The sequence below is a fragment of the Acinonyx jubatus genome, chromosome D2 (assembly GCF_027475565.1).
Source record: "Acinonyx jubatus isolate Ajub_Pintada_27869175 chromosome D2, VMU_Ajub_asm_v1.0, whole genome shotgun sequence".
Lineage (NCBI taxonomy): Eukaryota > Metazoa > Chordata > Mammalia > Carnivora > Felidae > Acinonyx > Acinonyx jubatus.
In genome coordinates this window covers 59083579-59105050 of record NC_069393.1, presented here as the reverse complement: position 1 = coordinate 59105050, position 21472 = coordinate 59083579, and the positions used below count along the sequence as shown (strand labels likewise).

General features: G+C 51.8%; 2 protein-coding genes across 3 annotated transcripts; one reads left to right on the top strand and one right to left on the bottom strand.

Moving 5' to 3' along the window:
- The first annotated feature begins 2414 nt into the window (after nt 1–2414).
- PITX3 (paired like homeodomain 3) lies at nt 2415–14423 on the top strand. Of its 2 annotated transcripts, XM_027062923.2 has the most exons (5): nt 2415–2690; nt 9367–9616; nt 11283–11412; nt 11590–11792; nt 12353–13850. In XM_027062923.2, exons 3-5 carry the CDS (start codon nt 11295–11297, stop codon nt 12938–12940), a joined length of 909 nt encoding a protein of 302 aa, XP_026918724.1. In that variant the 5' UTR covers nt 2415–2690; nt 9367–9616; nt 11283–11294; the 3' UTR covers nt 12941–13850. The 2 variants fall into 2 exon arrangements, with proteins under 2 accessions (XP_026918724.1, XP_026918727.1); XM_027062926.2 differs by lacking the exon at nt 9367–9616 and having other exon boundaries at nt 12353–14423.
- On the bottom strand, nt 13885–17936 carry ELOVL3 (ELOVL fatty acid elongase 3). The gene is made up of 5 exons (XM_015063143.3): nt 17686–17936; nt 17047–17196; nt 15930–16061; nt 14898–15049; nt 13885–14643 (listed from the first exon to the last, which is right to left on the bottom strand). Exons 1-5 carry the CDS (start codon nt 17730–17732, stop codon nt 14216–14218), a joined length of 909 nt encoding a protein of 302 aa, XP_014918629.2. The 5' UTR covers nt 17733–17936; the 3' UTR covers nt 13885–14215.
- Nucleotides 17937–21472: the final 3536 nt, after the last annotated feature.

Here is a 21472-nt window from a genome sequence, read left to right as displayed (position 1 = left end):
CCGGGGCCAAGAAACTAAAGCCTTTCCTGTTTGCCTTGGAAATGCTAAGAGGCCCAAGGACTAGATGCCCACCCCAATCTTCACTCTTCTACCTCCAGCTGCCTCTCTCCTTGCAAGAGATGATAGAGGTTGCCGGGATATTTAGAATTACCTAGAAGTGAGAGTGTGTAGGAAGAAGACAAGGGGATGAGTTTTCTCCTTGCTGATTGAATGGTGTAATTCTCAGACTGTCTGCTGGAACAGAGCCCAGGTGTCCCAGCAGACTTGAAGAGACTACCTAGGCAGTGGGAAAAGATACCAACTTTCTCCCCATTTATGGATGACCCGAATCCAGAGAAACTCCATACCTAACCCCACAGGAATGTGGGAATGCTCTAGATTCCTCTAATTTGAAGACACCACAAGATTGAACATCAGACCTGAGAACTCCTCAACAGCTTCCTGCACCTGCAGACCAGGCTTCTGAACTCTGGGTCCAACTTGAGGATCTTGCCTCTTTCACCCAAAGAGAGTTAGAGGAAGAAGACAGAACCACCGTATCACCTCTTTCCACAGTACCTGAGCCATTTCCACTTTCATTTGAAACCTGGGATTCGGTCTTCTGGGCCTGTCTCAGGTTGAGAGGTCCTGGAGAGCCAACTGGAAAATCCTAAGTACACCAAAACTCCCTACTCTCCTCATCTCTGCTCCCATATACTTCCAACAATTAATCAACCTAAATGCATGAATGGGAGTGTGTTAGAAATGAGGGGGGGAAAGATGACAATATCCATCATCTTACCAGGCAGAATATCTCCGTCTTAGATTTCAGTATTGAGTTCTACATAATGCCTAGGAATAGAAATATGAGGAAGACATGGTACTTGACCTCCTAAAGCTTACCATCATAGAGGACTTCACATAAGCTGATCTCTTCTGTATGGTGGGTGGAGTAATAGAGAGTGTGTGTAACAGGGTTGTGGGAGCATGAAGCTAGACATCTAGCTATACCCTGGGTATTTAAGGAACCCATTTTCTCTGAGAAAATGAGACCTGATTGGAGCTTAGGAAGATGAGTAGGAGTTGGCAAGATGAAGGCTGGGAATATGTTACTGTCCGAAGAAAGGCCAGAGGTGTGCAGGAAACCACTAGGAGATTGGAGATTTAGACAAGGTCAGGTCCAGGCAGCTCTTCCTGCCCATGGGTCCTGTCCCCATGCTTTAATAAAAACACCCTTTTGCACTGGGGTGGGGTGGGAGGGGGAGGCAGGGTCGGGTCCTGAAAGTCTTGTATGCCAAACTAGGGAGCTTAGCCTTTGTCTTAACAATCACGAGCTATTGCAGAGTTTTAGGCAGAGACATGACTGGTCAGATTTATTTTAGGATCATACTGTATGATAAGGCCTAGGGCCCTCAGGGGCACCCAAGCAACCCAGCCTCACTCCACATGTTCTTTGGCACATCAGTCCTGACCCTTACAACTCCCTATCTAGCAAGCATCAAGGCCACATCTTGCCCACAGGATGAACCTGGTATCACCCTGGGAGAAGCTAGCCCTGTCAAGCCTGTGAGAACATAGCCTGGGCAAGCCAAGGGTGTAGACTAACAGGTGAACCACCCAGGCCCTGACTTACAGTGAGAGCCTCCTTTAATTCTGAGGGGTAGGCGGGAGTAGGCAGGTAGTAGATAAGTTACTTGCCCAAGGACACTCGGTGGTGGTGGCAGGGTTAGAATGACACCTTGGTTTGCCTCATTCCAAACCCTGCTTTCTTAACGAAGCCACCTTACTTGGAGAAGAGGAGAGGTGGGGGGACAGGACAGGAGATAGCCGAGAAGAGGAAGAAAAGAAAGATGTAAAGAAAAATAGCACAGAGAAAGATAAATTAGTCTTTCAAAGGGGCAGAGGAGGGAGGAGAGGGACAAACAGCAAGAGCAAAGCAGCGGAGGAGAAAGGAGAGGAAAGAAAGGCAAGACATGGGAGTACTGGAGCAGAGACAAAAGTGCGGAGACAGACAGCGACAAGTGGAGAAAATCAGCGAAACTTGAGCGACAACCAAGCGCTGAAACCCGGTGGCCTCTCCCGGCCCGTGCGCCCTCCCACCTGGCGCCCCGGCTGCACTGTACAATTCCCCGGCACCACTGTACATTGCTCAGAGCAGCGGCCTGGCCCCACTTCGCCGCCGGCGGGCCCCGACTCCGCGGGGCCACCGGCCCCACTTTACTCTCGCCCGCTTGGCTCTGCCAAAATGTTCTGGCTCAGCGAGGTTTCAGCCACGTGGGGAAGGGCGTGGCCCAGATGCTGAGGAGTGCCTCCGATTGGCCAGGGGGCGGGCTTCTTGGCGGTGCGCCGGCCCGATCCCTCCCCCGAAGGCGGGGCCTGAAAATTCACAGCTGGAAAGGGTGGAGCCCGGGAGGCGCAGCTGGAAGGGGGCGGGGCCCGAAGCGCGAGGCTAGCAGCCGCGGGCTGGGGGCGCCCTGGGCTGCCATAAAGTGAATGGGAGCCGGCGGGGGGTGGCAGTCAGCCGCGAGGCTCACTCTCTCCCTCAGCGAGTCCGGGAGCGCCGGAGCCGAGCGGCGGTCCGGGCACAGGGGGGTGGCCCCCGCCCCGGCCGGGTGCCCGGCCCCTGGCCCCTGCCTGCCCTCCAGACTGCCGCCGCCGCCGCCGCCGCCGCCGCCGCCGCCGCCGGGAGTCTGCCTGCTGCGGGACTCACTGTGAGTGCTTGACCAAGCGAGGAGAGGGGCTCATGAGGCCGAGGGGCTACGGCCGAACTTCAGGATCCCTAGAACAGGACCTGGGTGGCTGAACTGGGGAACGGTGCCTGGGGAACGGGTCTAGACTGGGAGGGCGTACTGTAGACTCGGGGCCAGGACTTAGGAAAAGGGAAACTCAGCGTCAGGACTCGGGGGACAGAGAAGAGGGAGACTCGGGATCCGGAGGGAAGCCGGAGACAAGAAGCCCGGACCGGAGCTCCGCGAAGCAGGGAGTCGGGAAATCATTACCAGAAAGAGCCCTGGAATTCGGGGGCGCGGGGCAGGCGGTCAGGGAGCAAACAGGGTTGCCGAGGCCCTGGCCAGCGGGGGGAGCTGGAGGCGGCCGCGCAGCGTGGGGGCAGCTGACGGCTCCGGACGCCCCTCTCCCAGGGATCAGACTTGAGGGGCTGGGAGCAGGAGTGAGTCTGGTCGCACACGCTTCTCTTCCCAGCCACTTCGCAGTCGGGATAGGAGCCGTGTTGTGAGAGCCTGGCTGCGACTGGGTCAGATGGCCGCTGTGCGGGTGGCAGGGCCGAAGCTGGGCAGCCCGAGCGACTAGCCGGCGGGTCTGGCGTGTCGGGCTTGGGGTGTCACGGCCCGGATGGGCTACGGCCTGGAGCCACATGGAATTGGACGGAATGTCCGCCGCACGCGCGGCTCGGAGCGGACAGAATGTCCGGGGAGGTGAGGTGGGTCTCTCCGGAGCAGGCACTGTGTCCGGCAGGGGCGGACAGAATGTCCCTGGCCGAGTGGCATGTCCATCTACCCGGCCGCGCCTTGCTCAGCTGCTGCATGTGCAGTGGGGTTCTCTGTGGTGGGTCGCCTCAAATCCCAGCTCACACTTCGCAAACTAGTTTCTGCCCCTAGGGGCTGCGGAGGCGGGGAGGGGGACAGGGAGCAGGGAGTGAGAGCAAAGGCCTGGCCTTGGAGTGGAGTGGCGCTGGGGGACCTTCCCTCTCCAACCCAGACTAGATCTGAGCATCATCCCCCCGCACTTCTAGAATCCAAATTTGAGGAGAGAAAGACAATGGTGGGATTGCTAGACCAGGAAAGGAAAAAATGAACCACAAAGGGCAATAGGAGGGTGAGGAGGAGTCGGCACAAGCCCCCCTGACAGCTTCAGTTCCCTCACAAACTCAGAGTCAACTCCTAATTCCAATACAGCTGATCAGACAGCCCCAGCTTCCTACCTGGGTGTCAGCAGGCTAAAGACTCCTTCCCTGCAAGGGGCAGAAGCCCAGGCCTGAAGAGAAAACTGCAGCCCTTTAGCAAAGCAAACTCTGTGGTTTTGTCTCCCTTTTGGCTCTCTCAGCCCCACCAATCCCAACAGCACTCTGGTGGCTGAGAGGAAGAAGGAAGGAATGCAGACTCTGGGGTCAACATGGGGCCTATATGGCCCTCCGAGTCTGGTGGGGAAGGATGTCTCAGGCCCACCCAACTGTCGCTTTTGTTTTATCTGCAGTTGGGGAAGGGCCTTAATTCCTTTGGACCCATACAGTGATCACCCACCCTGACCCCAACTCTTTAACCAGAGCCTAGTTAAGCTAAAGGGAACAGAGAAGAGAGAACTTTCCCTGTCTGTGTAAGTCAGCAGAGCAAGCCATCTAGGGACTGAGTTTTCATGGGATAGGTGCAAAGCGATGTGTTTAGCAATGAGTAGCCTAAACAAGTGGGTCTCAACCTCTCTCACCCACCACCCATGAATGACATATAATATATACGCCCCACACTACCACCTTCATTCCTCAATTTTAAAGTTTGCTTATCACTGGCTAGACCATTGTTTCTCAACCTTTTTTTTTATCCCTTGCCCGCTTTTGATAAATATAAAGAAACACCCCAATTACTCCCACCATATTCTGATACCTTTTTCAGGGGCTTGTGCTCCCATCACCTGTGAAAAATCACTGAAAATATGGGTGAAATGAAAGGCATTTCATTTTCAAAGTCAGGAAAGGAATAGGGAAGGCATTAGAGATGGTTCCCTGAAGACCTTAGCCTAAAGTTCTGCATTTGCCAAAAAGGCCAAAAAGCAATACCATTATAATGAAGACGAGTGGAAACAAAAAATAGAACTTTCTCCCATCCTTTCATAAAACCATGTAGTTGAGTGCATGCCTGGTCACTGGCTCTTATGGAGAATGTCATGGACCTAGAGAAGGATCAGAGAATGATTCACAGAATGGGGAGCAAGGGGCTGCTAGAGAGAGCAAACTTCAAAGTTTAGGCCTCTGGAAGGTGAAATAGGATGGAAATCCACAAATAATGAAAGGCCTAGATAAGCAGAAGATTTGTTTGCTCCCCAAATCCTGAAATGGGAGATGAGGGGGCCTCATAGAACCGGAGTGATGCAAGCTCAGGATGAATAGGAAAATGTTCCTTGGCACACAGTGGGCAGCAAACTTCCAAAGCTCATTTCCAGAAAGGAGGTAGAGGCAGGAAGTAGAAATGGAATCCTTCAGGGCTTGGGAGGATCAGTGCATGTCAGAGCCACAAATGGTTGCTGGAGCGGAGGGGGCAAGGTGTGGAAAGAACTCAGACTCTGATTTTAGGAGAACTGGATTCAAATCTCTTCAATCTGTGTAACCTTGTACAAATTCATCTTAGAGGTGAAATGAGAATGCACATTCCTGACACTCAAGGTGGTTTTAAGAGTTCTATGAAATCATGTATTTGAAAGCCCTTTGCAAATGGAGAAGCACCACAGAAATAAGAAGCATTATTGCTATTATTATGCCCAAACTGTAGGTCCCCTGTAACCACAGAATCTTTGTTTGGAAGGATGGGGTCTCAAGTCCTAGAGCAGCCTGGCAGCATCTGATCCAGTCACAGGAAGATTCTCAATGACAGATGGAACACCCTATCCCAAGCTTCTGATGCCTGCCATTTACCCCTGCTCCTCTCCAAGAAGAGTTCTAGGGAGCTCCACAAATGCTTAACTCTTCCACTAATCTGATCCGATCCCTGCCTGCCTCCTCTTCAAGGCTGTGAATATGAGCCCAGGACCCAGATCCAGGAGGGCAGAGGGGAGCAGGCTGGAAATGAGCTGGGGATAGGCATGAGAAAGGGACAGAGCCACCCAAATCTTTTTTTCTCCATTCATTCTAAATGATGAGTCCTAGAGGGTGGGGAGGAAGAAGGAAGCTAACCTGAAAGATCCATTAGGTCCTGAGCTTTGGGATCATCTGGAGTGTCTAGTCCATGGTCATGGACCAGGGACCCATGAGGAGAGTGATAGGGACAGAAAGGCAGTGGGGTAAGTGAGAGCTGCTTTCAAAACTCTCTCCACTTCTTTTCCATTGCCCTCCCTGGGGCCTTCTTTACACTTTAGTTAAGTGCCCCCTTTCCCACCTTTCCCCTGCTCAATCCATTCTGTTCACCACAGCCAAATAAAGGTCTCAGAGATGCTGCTCTTATGTCTCTCCCCTGCCTGCAAGCTTCCAGTGACTCCCATTGCTTGGAGCACTGCTTCTCAAAAGGGGGGATGGGGGGAGAGGGCAGGACAGGAGTGGAAGGGGCATGACGCTGCAAGATAAACATGGCCCATCTTTCTGCTGTGTGATGTCACTTGAAGATGTCACGTGGAGATTTGGAGAGAAAACATTATTTTATATTAAGACAAATATAATTTAAGTATGGAACAGAATGCAAAATTTGCTTCAATTTTTACCATAAGGTTGGAGATCTCAAAGAAGTTCCATATTGGTGGCAGATGTTTGAGGTTGTGCTCCCAGTTTCCCAGAGTCATGTTCTCTCTTACTGGTCTTAAGGGTTTTTGATGGAAAAGCTGGAGATGCTCTAGCCTAGACTCTATCAAACCTGAAGCACCATCCCTTGTCCTTCATTGGAGTCCCCCCGACCTGTTTTTCTCTGATGATCTCCCATGGCCCACACTGAGACCCTGGCCACATTAGGCTGCCTGTTGCCCTCTGAACCTGCCAGCTCATTCCCAATCCTGCTGTGTTATTTAGAAGCCTCTGCTCCTTTACCTCCCCAGTTCCCAGCTCTGCCATGTGCTACCTTCTCTGAGCCCCAAAACCTGATACCTTACATGGGATTCCATCTCTTTGATCCCCCACAATGTGAATATTAGTCCCATTCAGCCTATCGTCGTCCATCCTGTTTGCCTCCCCAGACTGTACAGGCTCCTAGAAGTTAGGCTCTGTGCCTTACCATTCTTAGGGATTTGTCTTAGCACCTAACATTTGCTGAAGGAAAGAAGAAAGGGGAAGAGTGGGTGTGGGGGACCATTTCTCTGATCCTTAACTTACCCCTTGATAAATTAACCACATCAAATCATTGCTGCCTCCACTTGAGTCTTAGGGTTTCTTCGTGGGGCTGTGAGACTCGTCTACAGCTGTCTTCGTTTGCTCCCATTTGCTCACCGCAGTTCGGCAAACCAGACGGTTTGGGTGTTCAGCATCCCTGATGAACTTAAGGGCCTCACTTCAGATCCAGGTTTCTAGGTGGGCTCCATGCTAGTTAAGGGCCCTGGTTTATACTCTATTGCCAACCTCCTATTTGCTGAGCAGAGCCACAGCACCCCAACTATCCCCTCCATCTTCCTCTTCATTCAGTGGTTTTCTCCCATCTCAGTTCTAGGGTATACCTTCTGCTTAGGCATTATTATTTCAACTACTTGGGAGCCCTCTGGCTGTAGTCCTGGTTTCTCCCGTTGGCGTCAGGACAAAAGTGGGCACACATGGCATTTGCCTTCTTGCCATGAGCTTGGGTCTCTTGGAAGCCATGGCCTCCCTACTGTGAACTCTCTGGCCTGTGATGACCTCTGCTCTCCACCTTAATATACCTTGAATATTTTGTTCTTGCTGCAGTCCATGATAGGCTTCCTGTAATTCCATGTAGGCAGCCTGTACCTCAGAATCAGAGTGCGCCTGCAGGCCCTTTCTTCTTCCCTGGGCTAGGATTGTCACCCTGACCCCACGGAGCCTTGCCCGTGCATCCCCAGCAGGGTGTGTCAGGAAGGCTGGATGGGGGACAGGCAGCCCCTCCCAGAACTGGACTCAGCACCACCGTTATATCCTGACTCTCTTTGGCCCTGCCTGGTATTTCCTACCAGCGTCAACCAATCCTGCAGCTTCCAGACTTACTGCTTGTCCCTGTCCACTGAGTGAGGCGAAGCCCCTGGCCTCAGTCCCAACTCCCCAGCTTCCTGACCTCCAACAGTTTGGGGGAGCTTAATCCTCAGCCAGCCTGTCTCCAGCTCAGACAACAGCTTGGCGCCCCCCGCCTCTGCCTGGCTAGCCCACCCAGCCACGAGTCAGCTAGAGGCCTGTGCCCCCACCCTTTATCTTCCTGTTGCCTGCCTGACTGTGGTGTTCTTGCCTTTTCAGTTTCACAGGCAAGGCCCTTCTCAGCCTCATCATGCCCTTCCCACTGTTACTACCCCAGTCAAGAGCCTGAAAGCTTCCTTCTTTCTTTCACCAGTCCCTGATCCCCAAAGTGCCTCTTAGCTTGGGTTATTCTGTCCATTTTGTTGTTACCTTATTGACTGGGCCCTCCCTTATGTGTAGGGTAGAGTATTCACAATACACCTTTGCATTCCACTCTCAAATGCTGCATACTTACCTTTATTCAATAGAGAAATTCTTCGCTGGGAGATTCAGGGTCTAGGAAGGTGAACTCAAGCAAGGGCAGATGTGAGGATGAGATCTTACCACTCTAGCCTCAGTGCCTTACTCAGTGCCCAGCTCATAGAGGTGCCAAATAAACATCTGTTCAATGAGTAAGGAGGGAGGGGAAAGCAACTTGGATAGAGTTTTACCCCCACTTATTTTTACATCAAGTTTTATTTTAACCCTATAACAATACTAGAGGTAGGTAGGGAAGGAATTATGTTTTCCCTTTTAGAGATGGAAAAAATATGTCCAGAGAGGTAAAGAACACATAGCTAGGAAGTTGGGGAGCCAGGACATGAACCCAGATCTTTGTCTCCAAACCTAATTTCTTCCGGCTATACCAAATCACTTTCCTAGGTGGGAGCTGGACAATTTCTGCCCTCTTCCCCCAAGCCATCCTCTTATTCAGACTTCTCCCCACCCAGCCAAACAGGCTCTCCCCCCAGCAACCACTGAGTATAGAACACTCCCCTGGCCCCTTTGGCCTCCTCCTCCCCCATAGAGTCCTTAGTTCCTGGGACTGAGAGCTGAGGTTCAGAGGGGCCAGGAAGGGGGGAGGGTAACGGCTAGCTCCAAAACAGCCAAGGCAGCTGTCCCTGTCACAGAGAGAGGAGACTGTGTGACGGTGTGGGTCTGTCTGCCTGAATGTGGGAGCACATGTGTGGGAGAGTATGTGTTTGTATGCCTCTAGCTCCAAGTCCAAGTGCTTATTTTGTCTGAGTGGAGGCCCATGTGTGTCTGCATGTGTGTCTGTCTGTCTCTGGGAACACACAGCCTGAAGTCTGCTTTCTCGGCCTCGTCTTTTACTTTGGCCCTTGTCTCTCCTCACCCTGCCTCCCTCTGCTGCAATAGAGGGTGAAACCAAGACACAGGTATGGAATGCTGGGGGAAGGGGAGTTTGGAATAGTGGAAGTCTGGAGCCAAAGCAGACTGGAAGGACAAATGGCACCGTGGGATTTAGCTTTCCCTTCAGGCGAACCCAGTTATCCCTCTTTTCCCAGTGGTGTTGCTCCCATGGCCTCCGGAGAAGTCAGGGGCATGGTTTGCATTTCGAGAGCATCTTGGATATGAAGTAAAAGGAGACTTCAGAACACCCCCTTTTCCAGCTCCCAGTTCTAAGCCTTTTGAGCTATTTGGGAAGAACTACCAGTCAAGGCTGCCAGAGGCCCCACCCAAGGGCATTTCCCTTCTATCAGACCATCACTGGGGCAGCCCCAAGCCTGATTCCTGACTGCAGATCTGGAAGGGGAGGTAAGCTGAGCACACCCACCCCGAACCTGACGTCTCTCCTTCCCGGGTTCCCCTTTAGTCCTACCTCTCCAACCCTAGGAAAAGGTCCAAGGTCTAGACCCCTCTGCCTGCGGACAGAATGGGGACTGCTTCTCAACCTCCTGCCTTGACCTCTGTCCCATTCCCAATCTCGCTTGAGAGGTGGGGGGGGGGGGCAGCTGTCATCTCTCAGCTGGTTGATGGGGGCATTACCATGTGCAAATAAAGGCTGCTGCCCATCTGTGCCTCCCTGAGAAAGGCTCCTAATAAATTCAGAGCAGCCAAGTGACACACATCTCAATCTAGGCTAATCCGCCACATTAATGCCACCTTGCACAGCCTGCATTAAGTCCTTGTTAATGGGGAGGCAGATGGACCCCTCCTACCCAGCTAGCTCTTCATCCTGCTCCTCTGTCCCTAGCCTTCTTTGGTTCTCCTCTGACTAAGAGGCATCCAGAGTTCTTGAACCTCACTAGTGCTCCTTTCTCCTCATCCCACCAGAGGGGACTTGGAAGAGCCAGCAGGAAAGAGGACCCTGCAGGGGAGACTTGGAGAGGGACCCAGGCAGTCTCCCGGGCAAAGTCAGGAGAGGTTTGGGATAGGCAGTAAGGGTGGGAATATGACCTTAAGAAGCCCACATCTACTGCTGAGGGTGGGGAGTGCTGGTAGAGACTGGCATGAGTAGAACTGGTAAGGGTGTGATAGGTGTCCAGGTAGGCACAGAAGCAGACAAGGCAAGAATGCCCAGGGATTTTCAAACTTATTTCTGATCCTGGAACCCTTTCTTCAAATGCTATCTCCCTAGAAAGGATAAACAAAACAGGCAAAAGCAAGACTGCCCTAGTTGAAGCAGATCCAAGCCAGGCCAGGCTAGAGCTCTATCCCTGAGGCTAGTCCCAAGTTCCAGTCCCTGAGGGGGTTTGGAACACAATTTGAAAAAGCAAATGAAGAAAAAGCATTAGCTGAGGAGTTTCCCAGATCTGGTTCAGATCCCAGTTCCACCACGTATGAGCTCTGTGACCTTAGTGGTGGCTTCAAGTCTCAGTTTCCTCACTGGAACAAGGGTGATAATACTTAATATCGATGCATTCTTGTGAGAAGAGAGATAATGAGGTAAAGGCACATAGTAAGTACTCATAAATAATAGCAGTGATTTTCCTTGTGTGAGACATATTGGGCCTCATTCAGAGTCAAACCTGCCCCACTGAAGAGTGAATAACAGAGGTTCAGGTAGTGTCTCATGTTAGCTGAGGGGCATGTATGAGTTTGTGGGGATACTGGACATACATGCGAAAGGGAACTGAAGTTTTTGAGGTTGTGGTATACAGTATGTGGTGTGCAATAGTGTAGTTTTCATTAACTTGATAAGTATCTATTGAACAGCAACTGTGCACCAGGCAGAGTTTTCGGTGCCCATCAGTGAACAAAACAGTTTGGTGTACATATCTGTGCATGAAACTTCTGGGTATACACCTTCTCCCCCTTAGGCTACTGTTTCCCCATTCTATCCTAGGGTACGCACACAAGAGTAGCTTATATCGGTGGCTGAGAAAGGGGACAGTGAACTTGAGGGGAAACACTACTGGGAACGGGATAACTGTGAGATGTTAGCCCCATCAACCTGGTCTGTGTCTTCTCTCCTTTCCAGAGTCCTCCCTCCATGGAGTTCGGCCTGCTCAGCGAGGCGGAGGCCCGGAGCCCGGCCCTCTCGCTGTCAGATGCGGGCACTCCCCACCCGCCACTCCCAGAACACGGCTGCAAGGGCCAAGAGCACAGCGGTGAGCGCACCCCCTACTGGGAGTAGGGGAGATAGCAGCTCAATCCCTCTTGCGGAGGCGAGGGGACCTGGGAGTGGAAGGCAGGGTGGGAGTGAAGGCTCGGTGGAGGAGGTCTGGGAGCCGCAGAGTTCGCGCAGGCCTGGGCGTCCAGTGACCTGCCCCCGTCTCGGCCCCCAGACTCGGAGAAGGCCTCGGCTTCGCTGCCCGGAGGCTCCCCGGAAGACGGCTCCCTGAAGAAGAAGCAGCGGCGGCAGCGCACCCACTTCACCAGCCAGCAGCTACAGGAACTGGAGGCGACCTTCCAGAGGAACCGCTACCCCGACATGAGTACGCGCGAAGAGATCGCCGTGTGGACCAACCTCACTGAGGCCCGCGTGCGGGTAAGGTCCTCTCAGACCTGCAACCTTCCCGGCACCGCCCCCTCCCCCCGCCCAGTCCCCGGCCCGGGCCTCCCTCTAGCCTGACGCTCAGCGAGTAGCTCTGGAGCCAGCAGCCTGTGCCTCTGCCCTGACTGCCCACCCTCCGCCCAACACCCAACGTGCGGAGACCTCCGCCTGCTGCCCCGCACCGCCTCCTTAGAACCAGCCTCTGGCCTCTGCTCTGACTCCACCCTGTCGCTCCAGGCCGCGCGTTTCTTCTCCTCCGGCACTGTCTCTCGTTCTCTTCTTCACCCCTCCTTGACCCCATCCTACAGGACCCTCCAGACCATGCCCCCCCCGACCTCAATCTTGCCGCCCACAACTGTTCTCCGCCCCTTTACGCGGTGCGCTGCCCCTGCCCCCGGCCTGGCTGCCCAATCCCGTCTCTAACCACTTCCGTCTCGTTTGTCCTCCGCCCTGCCCCTGCCCGAACCCGGGTCTCGGTGACCTAGCCGCCAGCCGCGCTGACCCCGGGCCTCCGCGCGGCTGCTGCTCTGACAGTCTTTCTCGCACTCCCGCAGGTGTGGTTCAAGAACCGGCGCGCCAAGTGGCGGAAGCGCGAGCGCAGCCAGCAGGCGGAGCTGTGCAAGGGCGGCTTCGCCGCGCCGCTCGGGGGGCTGGTGCCGCCCTACGAGGAGGTGTACCCCGGCTACTCGTACGGCAATTGGCCACCAAAGGCTCTCGGCCCGCCGCTCGCTGCCAAGACCTTCCCGTTCGCCTTCAACTCGGTCAATGTGGGGCCTCTGGCATCGCAGCCCGTCTTCTCGCCACCCAGCTCCATCGCCGCCTCCATGGTGCCCTCGGCCGCGGCCGCCCCGGGCACCGTGCCAGGGCCCGGGGCCCTGCAGGGCCTGGGCGGGGGGCCCCCCGGGCTGGCTCCGGCCGCAGTGTCCTCCGGGGCAGTATCCTGCCCTTACGCCTCGGCCGCCGCAGCCGCTGCTGCAGCCGCCTCCTCCCCCTACGTATATCGGGACCCGTGTAACTCGAGTCTGGCCAGCCTGAGGCTCAAGGCCAAACAACACGCCTCTTTCAGCTACCCCGCCGTGCCCGGGCCGCCCCCGGCCGCCAACCTCAGTCCGTGCCAGTACGCCGTGGAACGGCCCGTATGAATGGCCCGGTCCGTCGACCATCCCCGAGGGCGGGGTCGATAATTCACAGCCTCCCCGGACTGGGGTCGTCTAGACTGGCTTGCCCCTGCCCCGGGGTCTGAGAGGGGTGCTGGGGCAGCTGAAGGGTCGGGGGGAGGCGGCCGGCTCAGGAGAGAGATTTCCCCCACCGCCGACCCTGAGGGGTGGACTGGACCCTACACACAGTCCGCGCCCCTGGGACTAAGGCCAGGAAAAGGGACCAGTTCCCCAGGGGCCAACTGACCCTTGGCCCACCCCGCCTTCTTCAGACTCCTCTCCTCATTTTCAAAGATTAATGAAATAAACGTGCGCGGACTGCCAAAGGCCTGATGATTCAGAGTTGCGATTCAGCCCCCTCCCCTCAAGCTCTCCCATTTCTAAAGGAGAGCTGGGTGTGCAGGAAAAAAGGGCCGGGGCTTCCAGGGCTTCAGTACCCCCTCAGCTCCCAACACCAGGATGGAAAAGCTGGGGGATTCCTGGACCCACGGAGCGCACCTGCATGCGCGTTTGTTGAGTGTGGCTTAGGGGCCAGCAACTTGGCTGGCGTTGGCCAAAGTTGGTGCTGCGGCGCCACCCGGTGGTCTCATGGCGGATAACTGGGAGGTCTGGTCTCCAACGCTTACTTGGCAGGAATCAATTCTGCAACTTAGGAAGCCTATGATCTTAGATAAGTTACTCCGCCTTTCTGCACCTGTTTCTCACTGTTCCTATGAGGGGCTTGGGCCTCTAATAGCAATAAAATTCTGGTCTGTGACAGATATTTATTAAGTGCCTACCAGGCCTAGGGTTCTTGAGTGTCTGTGTGTGAGCCTCTCATCCTTCCACACACCTTCTTAGTCTCCTCACCCAGTGATCATCCTGCTTGCCAGCAGCCCTCTCCCATCACAGCAGTCCTCCTCTTCCCCAAAATCCCAAAGCCCCCAAAATCGTGTTGAAATCTTTAATTAAAAAATAGAGCAAGAAGAATATTTCTGGATAGAAATATAAGTAACTCAGTTCTGGGGATCCTCTTCAGTCCTACCCCCAACCCAGGACCTGCTTGGCCTTCACATTAAAAATGGAAACATCAAAGTACTAGATTGCACCCCATTCCAGGGCTGACACTTCTTGTCTGACATAACTTCCTGCCACCTTGGGGCACACATCCCATGGGGAAAACCATGCAGGAAAGGCATCCCAATCATTCTCCCAAACCTAAGCTCAGCCCCTCAGTGCCTTGGTGGGGAGAGAGACTGGGGCTCCTTTTTCTCCAGCCCTTCACTGACTCTTGGTCTTGGCTTTGGCCTTGGGCGTTATATAGGTGTGGTGGAAGTAATGGGCAAAGAGAATGAAATAGGTCGTGTACAAAACGAGGGACCAGAAGAAGTGTTCCGTTGTGGTGTGGCATCCCTGTTCTTGTCTCCAGATGTAACTTAGGATGCCGACAATGGCTCCCATAAACATCTGCAGGATCTGCAGGCTGGTGATGAGCTTAGGTAACCACGTGGGGGACTTCACTTTGGCAGCCCTCAGAGTGTAGTAGATGTACATGATGGCATGCACACCGTAGTTCATGGTCATGAACCAGCCTCCTGCAGCCACCTTGTTCTTGTATCCAAAGCTCGTGTACACTAGCACTGTGCTGTGGTGGTACCAGTGTACAAAGATGAGTGGCCGCTTACGCAGGATGATGAAGGCCGTGTCTCCTGGGAGATGGGGAGTCATAGCTGGCATACCACCCAGTGCTGGAACCACCCTCCACACTGGCTGTAGGGGAATGCGGGGAATTCTCAGGGCATGGGGAGGGGTCTTTGTGGAAAATAATCTAAAGAGGGGCTTTGGTAAGAGGTGTTGTTAGGACCCAGGGGTGGGGGGAAGCAGTCTCCATGTGATGGGGTGGGGGGCACTGAGGAGGGATGCAGTTGACCGGGCACCAGAGAGACAAAGCCTTGACACTCACCAAGTTCAATGACCTTGCTGAGAAGAAAGAGGCAGGACCAGAATTTGATTACGGAATTTTGGATGAAGACGGAGAAGCAAACAGTGTGCTTTAGGCTGCCCCTAAGTAGCACGGTCCCCATATAGCCCCATGTTCTCACTGCCCCCAGGATGCTGAAATAGGAGAGAGGGAAAAGGTGTAAGGGTCATCCCCAGACACCAATTCACCCTTCCCCCTTGGCCTGGCAGATCACTGTCCCAAGCTCCACCACTTCTCCCCCACTTCCAATGAAATGGATCACAACTTCTGAGATCTGGGGCCAGGATCCAACCAGTAATCTAGAGGAGATGAGGGCTAGGGGAAGGACCAGGGAATGCTGGAGGACTGGACTGAAAGTTGAGTTAGGGAATAGGGCTCTTGGGATGGGTAGGGATGGGTGACAGGATGGAGGAGATGGAGGGAGTTTCGGGGATGAAATATGGGAAGGAGGGGCTAGAGAAGTTATTGGAAGGTCTTGGGAGAGGGTGTTAGATGCTGAGAGTATTAGGAGCTGGGCAAATTCGTTAAAAGTACACAGACTCCATGAGCACAAGGGCTCTCATGAGATAGAACAGAAGCTATCAGTATGGGGCCTGGGGAAGAAGGAAAACAGGGTATAGGCACCTGGGCAGCTCAATCGGTTAAACATCTGACTTCTGCTCAGGTCATGATCTCACCGTTCGTGAGTTCAAGCCCTGCTTCAGGGTCTCCACTGACCATGCAGAAGATCCTCTCTCTCTCTGTCCCTCCCCTGCTGTCTCGCTGTCTCTCAAAAATAAATAAACATTTTAAAATGGAGAGAGAGAGGGAGAAGGAAAACAGGGTAATACGAGTGGGTGGGTGGGTGGAAGCCAGGGAGGGGGCTGGAGCTGAGGGAATGGGTTAGGGAGAGGGTTAGAGGGCAACTTAGGGAGTTGACTCAGTTGGGGTTTCTAGAAAGCTTTTAAGGATAAAATGAGGGTCTAGGGTCTACAGGATAGGCAGGGAGTGGAGGTGGGGGGGGGGGTGTCTTACCTGAAGATTGCAAGGCAGAAGGACCAAAGGATCAGAGGCCCCTGTAGATTGAAGCCCTTCCGTGCCTTCATGTAGTTCTGCCCCACAAAGATGAGCAGCAGGTAGACCAGAGCTATGGGGAATGAGGTTGCCCTGGCAGGCAGAAGGCAGAGGGGATGGGCTTACAGGTGGGTGCTCGTTAGAGGAGTACCCACCCATCTCTTAAGGTGAGTGCTCTGGGTTGGAGTCACATCTCTGTCATTTATTGGCTGTGTGACATTGGAAAAACTATTTAGTTCTCTGAGCCTCAGTTTCCTTATTATAAAGGAGAAATAACACTCCTCTCCTGGCAGTGCTAAGGTATATAAAGTACCTAGCACAGGGCAAGGGCTGTGGCCAAGGTTTCTGTAGTTATCACTCTTTCGGTGGAATTGTGAATGGGTGATGGCTGCTGGCCCATGCCTAGAACAAACCCAGGGCTCTGGTGCAAGAAGAATGTGGCAATAGTGTCTGCCTGGTTGGGTCATGGAAAATTAGCTGGAGCTCAAAATTAGCCCAAAAACACTTCTGAGGAGCTTCAGGACAAAGCCAAAGAGCCTGGGGAAATCTTGCAAAAGCTCCCTGGCTGTGTCTCCTTCTCCACAGCAGGGACGATGTAGCAGTGGGGGAACAACATGATAATTTGAAGGGCAGACCGTCTCTGGGCACCAGCACTATGCCTGCACGTGTGCACACATGGCCACAAAGGACAGAGGAGAGCCGTCTATAAGGTGGGTGGGAGTAGGAGTAGGAGTAGGAGTTCAGATTAACCCCCTTCCTCAGAGATCATTTCTCACTATACTCTGTCCCCTCAGTTTCTGCCTCCTACGTTTCTCACCCCATCCTCTTTCTTCCATTCTCCCTCCCGCCCTCCCTTTCTGTCTCTCTCTCCCTCTTTCTTTCTTCCAGATCTAATCTCTTTGAGGTGCTAACCCTGCACTTGGACAACAGAGCCATTACAGGGGAGTCCGATACCTTTGCTCTTTAAGAAAATCATTGCAGGCATTCAAGTGTCTCTTCCCTCACTCCCAACCCACCCCAAATAGCAGTCATCAAGGTAAGGACCTTGGCACGGCCCTTCTCCTTCTCCAGGTCTTACCAGTATTCCTCCAAAAAGGGCCTCATGTCCTGGAACAGCTCGAAGTTGTAAGGCTGGAACAGCTGGTCTATTTCGTCCGAGACATTCATAGCTGTGACCATTTCGTTCAGCAGACGTCCAAGTCCGGAGCTTCGGAAGCTAGGTGAGAGGCTAGGGGACAGAGGATGGAGCGATCTTGGGGCAGGACAAAATGCACGCCGGACTCAAGGAACTCCGCGGCAAGCGAGGAGCGTCAGATTCAGGGACGTGCGCCGCAATCAGCCAGCTTCCACTACAGCCACCACTGCAGTATATGAAGCGGATTGCAAAGCGGCGGGCGCAGGCGGCGCGAGGCCCCTCCCAGCGCCAGGCCGTTATCCAATCTTGACCAAGATATCCCCCGGTCCCGCCCCTGGGCCGCAACCCGCTCCTGATTGGTTATCCTCAAGGGAGCCTCCCCTCCAGGTGTTCTCACGCCCCACCCCATATATGCCTGTCAAGGGCTCCCGCCACGCCCACTTTCCCACCCTTTTCTCCCACACCTCCATCCTCACCTGCTTGGTTTAGCCCCTGCGGCCTGGCCAGTATCTGGGCAGGCTAATCTTCCCCTGGCACTGCCAAACGTAACTTTTGCCTCAGTTCTCTTCAATCCTGACCTACCTGGCAGTGAGGAGAGTGGGGGTGTCCTCAGCCTCTGGTGCATGCATTCAGGCATAAGGGTGTCAGTTTTCCACCTCCCTGAGACCGTGGGAAACCCAAACCCCGAATGAGGATCAGTCCCCAATAGTCCCATCTACCCGCCTTCAGGTCTGTGGTTGTGGGCGGGAAGGAGACGGATGTTAGTAAGTTTTATTGTTGAGGTTGTTGATGTTGGTGTTTGGGGAGATGGTTGTTGAGGCTGTTGTGGTTTCTTTACAGTTTCCTGAATTCCCTAACTGCTCCAGCTTGAAACCCTGTAATAACCTTGAGAGGAAATGGGGTCACTCTCTGGGCTTCTGGGATTATTGTCTTCAGGCTTCCTGGAAGCCTTCTAGGGTTTATAGGAAGAAGACATGCAGTGCATCTCCCCACTGTCTTACTATTCTCTCCCAGAGTTTGTGTTTGTCTAATCAAATCTATTTTTTCCTTTACCTAGCACCAAAGAAATAAATATTTTTAAAAATTTTTAACGTGGGGCGCCTGAGTGGCTCAGTTGGTTAAATGTCCAACTTCAGCTCAGGTCATGATCTTGCCATTCGTGAGTTCAAGCCCGGTGTCAGGCTCTGTGCTGACAGCTCGGAGCCTGGAGCCTGCTTTGGCTTCTGTGTCTCTTTCTCTCTCTATTGCTACTCCACTTGCACTCTCTCTCTCCCTCTCTCCCTCTCAAAAATAAATAAAGATTAACAAAAATCTTTTTAACGTTTATTTATTTAAATAGAGCACGAGCTGGGGAAGAACAGAGAAGGAGACAGAATCTGAAGCAGGCTCCAGGCTCTGAGCTTTCAGCACAGAGCCTGATGTAGGGCTCGAACCCACCAACCATGAGCTCATGACCTGAGCTGAAGTTGGATGCTTAACTGACTGAGCCACCCAGGTGTCCCAAGAAGTAAATATTTTAAAGCTTTTAGAGCCTTGCTTGTCTGTCCCTTATTTCTCTCTTAGGCTTTATGAAACTGAGGGAGAAATACAAGGCTTGAAGGCAGCTTGAGATAAGATGGTTATTTGCAAAACAAGAGCCAAGCGACATAAATATAAATATTTTACGTGGGGATATGGTTATAAATGGCTATGTGCAATAAAGCCCAAAGACACTAGAGCCTGAGGACCCAGGTAGGAATCCCAGCTCCACTTCTCTGAACCTCATCCACTCATCCAGGAAACCTGGAGACAATAATCCCAGAAGCCCAGAGAGTGACCCCATTTCCTCTCAAAGGTTATTACAGGGTTTCAAGCTGGAGCAGGAAAGAGTAGAGTGGGAAATCCTGCCAATGCTGTCTAAATGACCCTCAAATGCCTCCCTTTGTCTCTGTACTTCATCACCTCTCACCTGGTTGTCTCGCTCTACAGCCACTACCTTAGTCACGTTAACTGGTTGCACCACCTCCTTCTCTAATACAGTGATTCTTTCTCTGTATTGCATTAGATTTGGAAAAGAATTCCAAACCTGGCTGATCAGGAGATTACTAAATCCCAATCTCAGAGATTTAGACCCCGTGAGTGATCCCAGACCATACTTTGGTATATGTGCTGCCGAAGCGAGCACTCAGACCATACTTTGGAAACCATGCTGCTTTCCTGCTTCAAATCCTTCAGTGGCTCTTGACTGCTCCATATGTAGCCTGACACTCAGGTGACTGGTACATGTTTGATGGATAAATGAATAAATGAAAGAATGAATATTATAAGAATAATACCATCTAGGTGGTACAAGACCTGAATTCAAATCTCAGCTCTACCATAAACTAGTCATGTGTTTTTAGGCAAGTTATGTAACCTCTTTGAGACTCACATTCCTCATCCATAAAATATAGACAGTCATACTTGCCTGCCTACCTCACAAGGATGGGGGCAGTATACAAATCATATAATGTCAAGGAAAGGACATTGTGGATTAGACACATGGAAATGTCAGGGTGAATCATTTCAGAAGTTTACAAATTCATATAGCATATGTATACTCAGTTCTGAGTTTCTCTCAGATGAAGATATTTTACATTGTCTTTCCCTGTGAAATTTAAAGATTTTATTTTTAAGTGATCTCTGCACCCAATGTGGGTTTCAATTTACAACCCCGAGATTAAGAGTTGCACGCTCTACCGACTGAGCCAGCTAGGCAGCCCCTCCCTGTGAAGTTTAATGATGAAGCTTGGGGGAGAGATGTGCAGGAGAGGGGGAGAAGAAGTAAAACCTCCAGAAATTATTTGCTAGGGGAAACATTCCCTGACCCTTCGACTTGGTCTGGTACCACTACTATATATAAATTGTTCTCATAGCATGGTATTTCTTTCCTTCGAAGAGAGTTTATAATTGCTTCATTATTTTTATGATTTCTTTTTTTTTAAGATTTTTATTTTTAACTAATCTCTACACCCAGCGTGGGGCTCAAACTCACAACCGAGATCAAGAGTCGCATGATCCACTGACCGAGCCAATCAGGCACCCCTCATGATTTCTTGGTGAATGCCTGTTGCCTGTTTCCCCTGCCAGTCCTTGAGCCCCATAAATACAAGGAATACATCTATTTTGCTTGACATTATTCTCCTAACACTGGGTACATACTAGATACTCTGATAATATTTGCTGCACGACTGATTGGATGGTGAAATCCTCAGCCTATAAAGCTGGGTGACACTCTTTGTTTCTCCAGGATAAACACACCAAGCTTATCCAATCTTTTACCTCTAGACCTCAGCTCTCTCATCTGTAAAATGAGGATAATGTCTACCTCAGAAGGATGTTTATGAGGATCAAATGAGATCACGTGTTAAAGTACATTATACAAAGTTAAGTAAACATCAGTAATCATTATTTAAAAAGTAAATTTGTACAATTTTCTATTTCTTTTTAATAAAACTCAGCTAAACTTAAAAGGAAAGTCATGATCTGGTGATTGGTTGCACAACAATGTGAAATGTACTTAACACTACTGAATTGAACATTTAAAAATGGTTAAGACGGTAAATTTTATGTTACCTATATTTTACCACAATATTATAATTTTTTTATTTGAGAGAGAGACTATTAGCAGGGGAGAGGGGCAGAGGGGCAGAGGGGGAGAGAGAGAGAGAGAGAGAGAGAGAGAGAGAGAGAGAGAGAGAGAGAGAGAGAGAATATCTCAAGCAGGCTTGAAGCTCAGCATGGAGCCCGATGCAGGGCTCGATCCTACGACCCTGGGATCATGACTTGAGTCGAAACCAAGAGTCAGATGCTCAACTGACTGAGCCACCCAGGTGCTCCTATTTTTACCACAATTTTAGAACAATTTTAAAGGAAAACTACAAAATGGGAATCATTTTAAGAAGGCAAATAGTTAATGTGCATACTACATAATAACTTATCTTGAATCCTATCTCTGGCCCTTGGTAAGTGGCTAAAGATATAGATAGGCTCATATTATGGACTCCACTGTCTCCAAATCCACCTCTCATTAGCTTCCAAAAAGATATTCCTAAAACACACGTTAGCTCCTGTCATTCCTCTTTAAGAACAAAAAAATCCTCAAGGCAGAGGTCAGAATCCTGAAGTTAGCCCTGACCCTTCCTTACCAGCCAGTGTCCCATCATCACTCAGCCTCAGCATTCCTCATTTCAGCTATTAGGGAAAAATCACCACTCCATAACACAAGTACTATATTTTTATGTTTTTCAACCCCTTTACCTCTCTCCATATTGTTTCATCTCTCCAGACATCTTTTTCTCACCTGGACAGATCTTACTCTTTGTTGGCCTTAGCTCTAATGTCACTTGCC